Below are 13292 nucleotides of genomic sequence, written 5' to 3' on the forward strand. Positions count from 1 at the left end.
TCTGTCCCACTGCATTCATGCATTTATACTTATATTAATCACATCTTTAACCCTTTTTGTCAGCATTGTTAACGACGACACATCAGAGGGCAGCTCACTTTGGTGTTTTGTGTGAGTATGAATGTGTGTTATATGGGTATATGTACAGTTTCCTCCACAACGCTCACAGTTATTACAAAATAAATACCCTCAGTGATCACATTGAAGATTTACGTAAAAACAATATTTCAGATAGTATTTAGCGTTTAGCTGAACTTGCAGTGGAGGCATCACAGCTTAACACTCCTGCTGAAGTGTGAGAACTTGAGACACAAGCTGGCCAGATCCAAGTGCTTCCCCAAAATCAGGCCTCAGGTCCTCCACACAATGCAGAGCTGGCAACAACCAGGAGGCAGACAACAGCTCAGCTCTAACTTTCCATAAAGTTCAGTTTCCAGTGACAATGACTGAGAGGTTTTAATTTCATGTTGTATGTCACCTCTTTGTGTTTAAGCGTAAAGACTCATCACTTCTCTCACTTCTGTGTAGACGTGGCAGGACTTCTAATGATCACAAAAACTTTCAAGTGCTTTTTACCAGTAACTTTATGAACACCTTCTCTCACACAGTTACATTAAAACTGGCCTGAAAAATAAAATCCTTTCAATGTATTAAAATGACCTATTTCAAAGTTAGGGTTAACCCTAACCCTAAAAACCTATGATTGTTTTGGTTGCACATGTAATTGATAAATGTATATATAGGTCAGCAGTTTTTGTGGTGAAGACCCCAAAAAAAAAAAAAAACATTTAATCTTCACTACAAAGAAAAATCATTTGACTAAAATAGAGAAGTATTTATACACATTACTTAGGTTAATTAAAATCAGTGATGTAGCCTAATTATTTCAAAAAAGTTCATCAAGGAAAAGTGCTGATACACTTAGTAAACAAAAAAAAAAAAGAAAAACATTTTAATACAAATTATCCTGGTGTGGTTTAGTTTCTGACACATCAGTATGATGCTCCAGACGAAGAACAGTGTTTATCCGAGTGTGATCTGAGGTGATCCTGACTCAGAGTCAAACCGATCTTCAGCTCATCAGTACACAGAATATAAAGTATAAACCTCTGACACAGAAATGGACCATCTCTGCTGAGTCTCTTCTTCCTCCACACTGTGTAGGTTTGTTTTACTTTAACTGTCCACAACACAAAAGCAATGACACAATGGAGGGACACAGACAGGTCTGTTTCATTTCACTGTACATAAACAGGAACCTGTCACTTGCACCAAATACATCCTTCCTGCTTTTGCATTGATTTCCATGTGCAGATAAATATTCATAGAGCTAGATTCCTCTCGGAGAGTCTTCAGGGGCTCAACCAGATGTCCGTTGAATATGTTCTTGTCCACGGAGACACTGTTTACCCTCTCATCGCAAATAATATTCAATGGCAGCAGAGAAAGCAGCAAAACCTCCACATCCCAGAACCCCAGCCTTCAGACCAGCTGCACAACACAAAAGTCAGAAGTGTGTCAGAAATAATATGCGTTTAAATCTAAAACATCAGAGTAAATGCACCAGGCCACATACCACGAAATCCAATCGCTCCTCCAGTTACACAACCACTGTACACAGCGTTCTTCCAGTCAGATACACCTCTGTGCTGCAAATGAAAAACACAGTTTTACAGCAGAGGGAGCCATTGGACCATTTACAAGCTTTGAAAAAAGTGAAAGAACTCTCATGAAGTTCTTACAACAACATGAAAATTGGATATAATTACATTAATAACGTGGAAATTTGTTTCCTGAGGCAGTTTGAGCTTTATAACATCTATCTAAATGCTGCCAGTGATCTGCTGATGCTGAAACCTTCTCAGAGCCTAAACAACACAAACAAATGTAACACTGCTATGCAGTTAGTCAGGATGATTATTCAGAGAATTGAAGTGAGAGTCAGCATATTTTTTCCATATTGCTGCCATTGACACATTAAATACTCGAGCCTCTCTTTCTTTTTTTAATACCAGAAGTCAGTAGCTTCAGCCATATTTCCCCTACTGCTAACATTTACCAGTCCACATTTAGGGTTACCAGTTTGTGATATCTTTATATTTTCCTTCATTTTCTATGGCATCTTTTCTCCTGCTCTTGTTTTTGTCCCCGCTCCTCTCCCCCTCCCTCTTAAAGGAAGTTTTTCCTTGCCACAGCTGCCGAGCGCTTGCTCTTGGAGGGATATGTTGGATCCTTCTAACATCAATAAAGAGTTTGGTCTAGACTTGCTCTATGTGTAAAGTATTTTGATGTAACTTTGTTATGGCCAGTTAATTCGCCAGTATATATAAATTGGATTTGAATTGATCTGATGCTTTTGACTGTGTGGTTGTGGTGACCTACTGATTCAATGATGCACTCTGTGCAGGAGAACATGGCGCCCACGATGGCAAAGTTCTTGGCGTAGGACATCCCCCTCTGGCCCATGTCTTTGAGGACTTCTCGAGCTGTTGGGGTCTTTAGGGGGTCTTTGGGGTCGAAGCCAACATTAGTGTCAATTCCAGCTGTGAACACACCAAATGCTCCTCCGAGAACAAATCCTGTAACAGAAGTAACAAAAGTCTGAATGTGGACAAAGCAGCACAGGAAGATCTACAGATGTCAATCAATGAGGCATCCTGCCAATAAGTATTATGGCTGTACATCACAGTAACCTAACATATATGGCCCAGAGGCCAGTTTCACTTTGTCGGTGGAGCCTGTAAGTCTGATACAACAAGTCTGTTCAGTCAATCCTCCGGTCTGTGCTGTGTATTATGTGTGTACACGGTTTCTGACCTCCCACACAGGCCAGGACAGACTTGAAGGCGCAGCTCTCCATTCCCCTCTCGATCATCTTCTGCTCGTCGCTCTTCGGCGGCACCGGCAGCCCCCCCATCACGGCGGGGTTCAGCTCCTTAATGGGCCTCCTGTCCCCGATAAGATGGTCCAGGATCATACTGTACTGGATTGTTGGGTTATCCGGACTCGGACCAGCCGAAGCTGGACCTTGTGAGTCGGAGGCAGCGGCGTTTGCAGCACCCGTGGAGGCAGCCATGTTTCTCAATGACAGTCGTTTAGGTAGATGTAGTTATCGTGAAGCTGCTGCAGATTCGTCGTTTTTTCGGTATTTAATCTTAAAGGAAGTCAAACGTTCGTGTGTTACTTATAAAAATGAGAAGAATACGAAATCAAGTGGGAAAATGTTTATTTTGATCATAGTTATAAATGCTCTCATCATATCCTTTCTTTTCATTTCTTGTCAGCACATTCGTCACTGTCAGGTAGCCCTGTAGGTCTGCTTCTTCATGCAGGTTATACGACGTTGTTGTTAAACTTTAAAATACTTTTTGAAGCTCTAACTCGTGTTGTTCAGTCGTCCTTTACGAAAACTAAATGTTTTTTTTTTAGATTCCACCTCGTTCATAATCAACTAATAAAATAATACAACCAATACGATTAATAGTATGGTTTATAATATTTTACATCTGACACTACAAATTCACTCCATTCCTGTAAATTTGCGCAACTAACGTGTGCATGTTGTTTATGTTTTTGTTTCTTAACTAAATGAGAAGACAAAATTTTAGCAAAACCCATTCAGTGCGACAAAACTTTTATAAAGGTGACTCGGCTTACACCACGTCCTTGTAAACTTCCCATTTGTATTTTTTTCAAGTCTCTGAGTAGAAAGAGACTACATTTCCCATCAACCTCCTCGAGCACTGCGCCAGAGTCTCTCCACGCGCTCCACCTACCGGCTCCAGCTGCATCGGCCGGTGTGTCACTTTAATGAGTCGCGTGCCTGTGGCGGCAGCAGCGGCGGCGGCAGCGGCAGCATCCAGACCCAACAACAGCAGGTGAGCTCCAGCTACTGGATTAAACTCTTTATCCCGACTGTCCGCCACCTTTACCCCTCTCTTCAATCATCCCTACGCTCAAAATGTCTAAACTTTACCGCTAACGCGGCGGGAATAACAGACGGTGTCAGAGAGGAGTCGCAGACTGATGGCAGCCAGTCAGTCCGGCTGAAGCATAGCACAGCGTGTGTCGTGATGTTAGCCAGAGGACGTGGCTGCACGCTAATTCATACTGCATGACGTTAATGTCCGGGCTGCTAAAGAGAGAGAGAGAAAGTCCACATCGACACATGCAAGATCTTATTTTCTTGTTTATATGTTTACATGTAATTCCTTGCTAACGCAGCGGAGTCGATGGTTGAACAGGATCTTTTGCTCGATCAATGCTCCTCATCTGCTTCACATATATCCATCTGGGTGGCTCACTTCCTATTCCTCCATGGCTATAAATAAAATGTAGCATTGACAGTGGAGCTGTCTGGCTGTGTGTTACCCAACTCTCTGACAAAATGTCATATTATTCATGCAGGGGATGGAAAATATTGCAGCTCAAACTTACCCGAAGCTGTGACCAGGATTTTAGGAAGACATAGGCCAGGAGTCTCTAATACTAATGAAATGTCATAATTATAAGAAGGAAAGGTTTCCCTTAATTTTTTTTTGCTAAACTAACAAGGAGGATTAAATGTGATCCGCACTGACAGTTATAAATGTCAGGAGGAGAAAATCTCCATCCCGTGTTTTTATTTTTTTTATTATTTTTTTTCCTGTTCTAAAAACTGATTTGAATTTAACACTCAAGCATAAACATTAACAAAACAAAATCACAAAAGTACAACAGATCTGCTGAACTTAGTGTTGTCAATAGAAACTGTGATCAACATGTTTTGGAAACACAGATTTAATTTTATCAACCTATTCTGTACTTCCAGGGTGTGATTTTATGGGTTTTGTGGAGGTTTGCGTGAATTATTTATGTATTCTTTTGTAGTAAAATTGTAGGAACTGCAGTTTGGGGTGGGAGGGGGCTTCTAAGACTTTAAAGGAAAGTGGGAGAAATCAGATGAACACAAATCAAGAAGGAGGAAGAGATGAGTCCGATATCACGACTCAGATTTGGGCATATTGGTGTTAATGGATCACTTTCCAGAATAAGTAAACAGAATACCGGAAAATGTGGTGAACAGTGATGCCAAGACGAAACAGGAGAGCATGTTATTTTACACTGTCAGAAATAAAAGGAAATAAATATTTTGTTAGAGAATCCTAGAAAGATAAAGGTACAAGCTGAGTAAAAGATCTTTCCCCTGATTATATTATAGTCTGAGTATAACACTCTGCAGTGCCAAGATCAGCTGGTGGTAGTAATGCAGTAATTTGTTGCTGACAACTGCTAATAGAACAAAAGAAGAAGTCATGCCTTAATTCTTGTGCTAATGTCTAAGAGGGTCTATGGCTCCGATTTATCAAAGTTTGAGGCCTGTTGGAGAATAGAGACATGACATGTCTATCTTTATTAATGTGTTTCTGTGTTGACAGCAAAGACCCCACATTCAAAACAAAACAGTCACACTCAAAGTAATCCTTAATAGCTTACATGTAGCCTAAACTAATATAACATTACAGACCAGGAGAATAATGTAACCTGGAATAATAATCAACGTCAGCATGGTAATTGCAGCATAACAAAAAGCAAACTTTCACACAGACGGGCGACTGGCTACTGTGGGCTATATGGATTCATTTGTGACACTCACAACAAAGGCTGACATTACCTCATTGACTTTTTGAAAATTTTAAGCTTGGTATATTTTATTGGTATTGGCATTAGGGTTTTTTTGGGGTGATAGTGGCAGGTGGAGCTGGAAAATTCCACCTCATCCAAAGTGGCAAATATATGAACATGTTTGAGAATCTGTGGTCTATGGTAATGTCTCCCTCCTTAACTCCCCTCATTTTCTGTTTTTGTGTTCCTTCAATGCATTTAAGCTTTTTGTGGGAAAATCAAATGAATTTTTAAAAATTGCAAGCCGCCCCTTGAGTTTTACTAATTATTATGATTTCCTGGAAGGACTGTTCCAATAAATGGATTAGAGTCACTGTTTAACTTTCTTTCTGATCTTTATTTACTGTTTAGCAGCTGCTAAACACTTGATATAGCAATAACATGTAAAATGTGGAGCATTTTCAGTGCCTGCCTGTGTGCTTTTGTTTTGTTTAGTTTTTTTCTGAGAACCACCTCAGTGCTCTGTGAGCAGTTTTTCTTCACATGATCTGCAGCCATTTGTTCTTCATCAGGCCAGTTTTATGTGAAGCAGTCAAACAAGACTTTATTGTGCTTACTAAAGTTATCTAAGAAAGTTTGTTCTTTATATCTTAAATGGATTCTTAAATGTTTCATTTTTGGCAAAATATCCTGACTACAGTGTGTAATTGTCTTCTTGCCACGTAACATTTACTTATAAACTGCATTGCCTATGTTTCTCAAAAACACTTGCTTGAATTATAAACCATCATTGGTTCAGTCATGTCATGCTGTGTGGCATAATGGGTATCTCAAAGAGGACAAGAGAGAAAGTGAAGTTTTAAAATATCCTTATTGCAGTGCTTACGTTGTAGCTTTGTGTTTATAGAAGAGGCCGACCTTGCAGTGGTACTGGTATGGGTCGTTTTTGGAGAAACCAAATGCACAACAAATGACAGCTTTCAGTTTCTTCTGTTCCTTTTGATCATGTCAGGAGGAAACAGTTCAAAACTGAGCAGTACACTAGTCATTTATGATGTAGGATGTAGATGTTGTTTGTTGGTAATTACAACCTTGTTTTTTTTTCCATGGTTAACCATTTAAAGGGAAATCCATCTTTGGTCTCTTTGCTGTATACAAGACAGACCATGCGAGATATAGCTAAGGTTGGCAGGTCTTATACCTATGTGACATTGATCAGAAAGACTACAATACTAACTAAAGTGGATGGATCCTCTTCATCATTCACTACTGCATGGTAGTGTAAAGAGCAGAATATGATGGCTAATGAAAGTGAAATGTCTGCTGCAAACAAAAATGACAACATCTGTTGACAGCCGATAGAATGAACAAATGATCAATATGTCGGCCTTAGTTTCTTAGTGGTTACCAGAAGACTTTGTGAGGGAGGCAAACACACGCACTCTTACCTTGGCTCATCTGTCCTCGTGGAGGCTGGAGCACTGAATCTCCCTTGTTCTTTACGTAGCTTCTCTTTTCCTCTGTTCAACTCATTATCTGGACATGTCTGGCCATTGGCTTGCTATTAATAGGAAGGAGGTTATCTGGGGAGCAACCATGTCTAGTTGTACAGTGGTGATCTGCTGGACTGCTGTGTTCAATAGGAAAAAAAATACACATATGTGATTGTGTGACATTGAAAGCATATTTCAGTCTCCTCAGGGTTGCCCCACACACTCAGGAATGTGGCTCAGCAGTGATGGTGTCCTGGATTCACTTTTGTTAATGACACACAGGGGATGCTGGGTAGAAAATTAGTGGTAGAACTGGAGTCCTTCATCCACATTCAGTAACATGTGATATTGGAAATGAGTCAGGGTTGGGGGTGGGGTAATAAAATTTGTAGTCACCTTGTGCAGCTCAGAAGTATGTAAGGCAGATATTGCAGTGGTGTTGAGCTCCAATGTACGTCAGAGGGTCATTTAATGCTTGGATGTATAATTTAATACTACTGGCTCTATGGAAGGACATGTCACTATAGTAATGGTCTGTGGACTTAGTGTAATTCCAAGGCCCTTTGGGACACAGACAGCTTCTTTCTAACGTCTACTACCCTGATATACAGTACAGGCCAAAAGTTTGGACACACCTTCTCATTCAAATGAATAGGAAAGTGTGTGTGAAAGTCCAAACTTTTGGCCTGTACTGTAAATGGCAAGAATACAAAATTTTTTCTGATGTCCAGATTTGTGAATAAACCTCTCACTAATTTAAGGAGACAAAAAAAGTGCTTGTAAGCCGATTGGTTTTCCTCAACGTCAATGTCAGGAGTAAGGGAAGGATTTGTTTGTGAGGATACACTGAAAAAAATAATTAAAGGTACTATCAACAGGTTGAGCTAGTTTCCCTTGCAATGCTGGATTCCCTTCTTTACCAGAACATCACCCCACTCCCAAAAATAATGAGGAGGATGAAAGTGGTCACCAAGGCTGTACCAGTTTGAACCCCTCTGCAGTCATCCTGGGTTCGTCCTGGCTGCTCTGTAGAGTATGCCTGTAATCACCTGTCACTCGCTGTCAAGATATGTAAATATTCTGCAGGTCTCCTACCAAAGAAAACAACCTTATTTTATAAAATGGTTTTATGAAATATCAGCTTGGGTAATGATAAGCAGTTATCTATGTTGAAGTGGAAATGCCTGTATCTATAAACAAATTTGAGACTAGATAGAGAATTTCCTGTTGGCTCTCTCTGTTATGCTGTTTTGGGAAATTGTATAGTTCGACAAGTGCTGAAAGCACAAAAAATGTATGCAGGCTCATAAAGGGATTAATTTAGCAACAATTTCCCAACACTAACATTATCAGGTAAAGCAATAAACAGATTGATGGAATATGCTGCTTCAGATGCAAGCTATCTTCTTGAAATGAAAAATAGTTTATAAAAATGTATAAATGATGCAATAGCTTGTATATTGGTTTAAAGTTATTTTTGTATATATGGCATGTAAATAAGCCCTAAACGGTGGTAGGCGTTTTTCCACAGACAGAAGGTATGAATATATGAGTCATGTTAGCGCTGCAGGCCTATACATTGCACATAGCAGTGGTATATGGGCCAAAACAGCCAAGGTACTTTTGTATGTTTTTAGCGTGACTTAAGGGTGACTTTAGCGTGACTTTTGTGACTTTTGTGGTCAGAGGTCTGTTTGACAGAACACTCAGTTTGTGTTCTTGTCACCATTTGTTTTGTCTTTATTGGTGTGAGTTTTTACCCTTTTTCCTGTTTAAAGAAAATCTGTCAGACTCTTCAACTTGAGCATTTGAGGGAAATTATCAACAATGCATTCTGACCATTTCCCTGTTGTGTCCAGTCATTGGACTTTCCCTTCATCTCCCACACAAGAAATTTGCAGTCTCAGAAGAAACAGTTGTTATCTATCCCCAGGAGGCAAAGTCTGGTCTGTATACAGTTAGAGCGGCACGTCCCTCACTGCCGCGATGAAGGCTTTAATTGAAGAGATAAGGGGTGATGAAGTGATTGGAGCAGGAATTAGGTCTGTTGTGTAGTTCAGTCAGATCAGATGAATAAATGAAAAGCGCTCCTATTTCTGACAGAACATACTGTACTATTCAACTGTGAGCAATCTGCATCCATTTCTGTGTGATAATTTAACTCAGTGCTTTTGCTTTGCAGGTGCACAGATGCAAAAGACTGTCTGTTTTCCCCCTCATGTGTTGTCTAATTGAAAAACCAAAGGAGAAAAATGGATTGCACTGGCAGCATGATGCATTTCTGTCTGAGAGGTGTCTATGTTAGCTGCAAAAGAAGCTGTCTCCAAACATCTTGTTCCCCGTGGCTCTGTTTTTAATTCAGCAATCTCCAGGAAACAGACCACATACTTTACAAGTATCATAGTCAAACTCACTGGCCTTAAGGAATGCTGCTGTTGCTTTAAATGGTTCATCTGGGCTGCTCCTGAAGTGAGGTGGAGATGTGGTTTTTACTCATGAATGTCATACTTTGAGGTAACAACCAGTATAGCTCATGAGCAAGAGGGCTATCTTATAGAAGTGTTATAGAAGAATAAGAAAGATGAGGTGATATTATTGTATACAGATAAACAGGATGAGCAGGTTTGTGACTGACGTGTATATGGGTGTGTTGCTTAAATGTTTGCTTGATAGCAGAAAGATGTTTAACTCATTGTCTTTTGGTCTCTCTACATAGAAATAAAACTGAACACACCAACATTGCGCATGAAATTGCTCTCATGCCACAATCACTACTTTTAGTTCTTCTACTCACTGCCACTTACACAAGGATATTCCATTGTGGAAGAATATTGAGCTCTCTGTAGTGGCTGTCTTTTCATTTTCTCAAAGTTCTCATGGATGCTATCGTAGTGTTTCTATGGAATACACCCACTCACTGTACATGCAGCCAACCAGACAGGAAAGCAGCTGAAGATTCTGCAATGTGGCCCTGACTGACTGTTTATTAGACAAGAACTTTGACACCATCAGAACAGGAAGCTTGGCCCTCGAGGGAGCCTGGCCTTGAGAAAGATGAAACAGAAGATGATGCAGATGAAATATTCATGAACACTGTATCTATCTCAGTTCCTACTACTGTTTGTGGAAGCAGTAGCAGCAAAAGTAGCAGCAAACAAAATCCTTGTATGAAAGGGACCAAACAGTTTATGATGGAAATTTTTATATCCTTTTTGTGGCCACTATCTTAATAAAATCCACATCTAGATTATATCATCAACACCAGAACAGCTACCAAACCATATTTAATTTGAGAAGCTTATATGAAGTATATAGCTAATTTATTTTTCATAACTACTTTTATGATTTAAGAAAAAAGGCTTTGGCTCATGAGTCTTAAAAGTTCAATTGAAGTATTCAGCGTGATGAAAATAATTGTGGGCATTCAAGTTTCAGTGTGTATTTTTAAAACAAAAATGGGGTATTGAGCATTCTGGCCTCTCTTCTCAGCCATGATGCATCACAAATAATGAGTCAGGAGTCCATAGCAAACATATAAGTTTGCAAAGTTTGAGAACCTCCTCTATAGAGGATTCAGTAATGAGCTACTGAATCTTAGCTGGAGGTTCAGGTTCTCTGTTCCCAGAGTGCAGTTTGAACCAATTAAGGTCTGCTAATATTTATACAGCTGTAGGCATTCGGTGTGTTTGGTATCTTGGCTTTGTTCACAAGTTTCACAAATTGCTACTGACTGCAGAAAAATTTCACACATTTAAAACTTTGTTTTGTATGAAAGTAGGCTGCAGCTTTTGGGAAGGAGGTGTGTGCTTTGTTGTGCACTGGTTTCAGATCCATCCAGACTAAATGGGGAACCCAGAGGGAGAACAGAGACTGTCTCACAGCATGAGGTTCAGGCTAATCCCACGCTCTTCCTGTTTCACTTTAGCTGATATAATGAGTTTGCACTCGGTGCTTCCTCAGATCCAGGTGCTGTGCAGATGCTTCTGAGTTGCCAACGTGGTAAAGCATAATTAAGCCATTAATGTGAACTCACCTAATTGCACCATCATATGTTTATTTAGCGAGAGCGCTCTGCTCTGGAGCCAGTTGCTCTGTTGCAGATATTGGTTACATGTTCAGCTGTTATTATGCTGATGTGATCAAAAGTATGAATACATCAATATCGCAACAGAAGAAGCAACCAGCACTTTGTCAGCTGCACTGCAGCAATAATCACTATCCAGCCACTGTGTTGCATTGCATGTTACTATCATTGCTACATAAGATTTCATTTTTAATTCTACAAAAATTTTGCTATTTGAATTTTGCTTCTCATATGAGTCTATCTTTAACTACTAACAGTTTCAGGAGCATATTTGTATTTCTTATCATGTAGCTTGGCAAATTCATTTTTTGTTTGTTTTGTTTTGTTTGTTGGGAAAAATCTGGTCATATCAAATCATATAAACCATCTGAAAAATGTATTTTTTTTTGTTACTTTATTAATCCTTTCCTTTTCGTTAAAAAGATGTTGAAAAAGATGCTGTTTCATTTCAGTGGATTTATTGAATCATTATTTAAATGCATATTTACTTTTAAGAGGACTATTTGATACTGTCTAATATTTAACACATCATTATGCTTTGTTTAAATTTTGTGAGCAGTTCAGTTCAGAGCAACACTTGTACAACATTTAAATGAGAGTATAATGATAGTATGTTCTGATTACAGAAAGGATGGAAAAAGCAGTATATTTAGCCTCACACTTAAGTGAATCATTGTTACTGCACATGTATTTGCTTTCATATTCCGTGTTGTGTCTTTTTGGAGAGTCTGACTCAGTGCCTTTTCCTTTGGAGAGAGGGAGGAAAAAGTAGTAAGTAAGAAGTGGGCGACACCCAGGAACTGCAGTGTGCCTGCTGGTGGTTTGGTCTAAGCTACCTCTTGTATCACACAATGGCAGGAATCCCCTGAGAGCGAGCTCAACTAGTGAGCCACATCATTTTATGTTCCATCATTATTTCTTAATGATTGGTCTGTTTCATTTTCTAGTGGACTGTTATTTGCCATTCACTAATCCACCCATTTTTTCAAGTGTTGAAATCATGCAGAAGGTCATGGCATTATAGAAGCTTATTTTTTTAGAAATGGTCAGTATAGTGGCAATTACTGGTCTCTCGTTATGTCGCTTGTGAGTAGATGTGAAGGGGTTCTTTGCTTGTCCTCCCAAGTTTATCTTCTCTTTTAGGAAGCCACGTGTCCCGCTATATTTGTGCTATTGTTCATATTCTACAGATACTTACCCTTGGAGTAGTCACATCCTTTAAGCTGCAGTGGTGACAGGGTGCTCTGGGCACTTGTATGTGGTGGAAAATGTGCTACTTCCTCCCGGTGAAGCTCCTTGTTAGCAGACACAAAGAAAGAGGCTGGTGACACCATACTTGTGAAAGAAGTAAAAGGCTTTCTGCATTCTTCCCAGGAAGTAGTATTTTGGAGTCTTGGGGTGTTACTCATTTTTATCCCCCAGCATTTATGGTTTTTTTTTTTACGGAAATATCATAACTTATATCCAGAGTCCACACAGGATGAATCATAATGAGTTTGTGATCATTTGAAAATAGGTCTTTAAAAACAAAGATAAATAGGGTCTAAAGTTTTTTAAGTATTGCTCCCATCAGGTGTGGTTGCAACCTCTATGACAAAGACTGACGAAGAATGCAATCTTTTGTCTGGACTATCACTGCAGCTGGCCTTCCGAAGCCATCCAAGGTAAAATAAAGTAATAGACTTTTAGCAATAACTGTTGTAAATGATTTCAGTATGTCTCTTCCTAAATAATTACTACATATAGATGTGAGCACTGGCACAGTGCACCACAGTGATGGTGCAGTAGTTTGCCTTCAGTGATAACATCATTGAGGCTGTGTAGACAAAAACATGTACATGTTATAACACGACAAATATATATATATGCTTCAGGATGTGAATCTGTATGCAGTGTTTAAAAAAAGCTTTCTGAACTGTTTCTCAACCCTGGGCAGCACTCCCCTTTTAAAAAGCTGTTTTTGTGGTAGCATAGGGGTGTGGTCAAACCAAGTTCCTCAGTCTACCACTTGCCACAGACTGCAGACTATTTCATCGCAGTCCAGAGTGCAGTGTGCCCTCTGCCCACATGCTGTATGGCCTTGGAATGCCACATGTTGGAGCCAAATTAGA

At 39.6% G+C, this 13292-nt stretch overlaps 2 protein-coding genes across 2 annotated transcripts in view; one reads left to right on the plus strand and one right to left on the minus strand.

Moving 5' to 3' along the window:
* Positions 1-559: 559 nt before the first annotated feature.
* On the minus strand, positions 560-3076 carry timm22 (translocase of inner mitochondrial membrane 22 homolog (yeast)). The gene is made up of 4 exons (XM_029519604.1): positions 2818-3076; positions 2383-2579; positions 1577-1649; positions 560-1491 (listed from the first exon to the last, which is right to left on the minus strand). The coding sequence occupies exons 1-4, from the start codon at positions 3074-3076 to the stop codon at positions 1415-1417; spliced, it is 606 nt and encodes a 201-aa protein (XP_029375464.1). The 3' UTR covers positions 560-1414.
* A 750-nt stretch (positions 3077-3826) lies between these two features.
* The window catches only part of specc1 (sperm antigen with calponin homology and coiled-coil domains 1), a 62410-nt gene continuing 52944 nt past the window's right edge, over positions 3827-13292 (plus strand). Inside the window, exon 1 of the mRNA XM_029520073.1 lies at positions 3827-3878. The gene's annotated coding sequence lies outside the window, so the exon portion shown is untranslated. The remainder of the gene's footprint in view (positions 3879-13292) is intronic.

The sequence above is a fragment of the Echeneis naucrates genome, chromosome 14 (genome assembly GCF_900963305.1).
Source record: "Echeneis naucrates chromosome 14, fEcheNa1.1, whole genome shotgun sequence".
Taxonomy (NCBI): Eukaryota; Metazoa; Chordata; class Actinopteri; order Carangiformes; family Echeneidae; genus Echeneis; species Echeneis naucrates.

Excerpts from the sequence above, each read along its gene's own strand:
- timm22 (XM_029519604.1), bottom strand. The coding sequence starts at position 3,076 with ATGGCTGCCTCCACGGGTGCTGCAAACGCCGCTGCCTCCGACTCACAA. Across the intron at positions 2,580-2,817 it reads TGTCCTGGCCTGTGTGGGAG|GATTTGTTCTCGGAGGAGCA; the intron begins GTCAGAAACCGT and ends CTTCTGTTACAG. Across the intron at positions 1,650-2,382 it reads CAGAGTGCATCATTGAATCA|CACAGAGGTGTATCTGACTG; the intron begins GTAGGTCACCAC and ends TTTCATTTGCAG.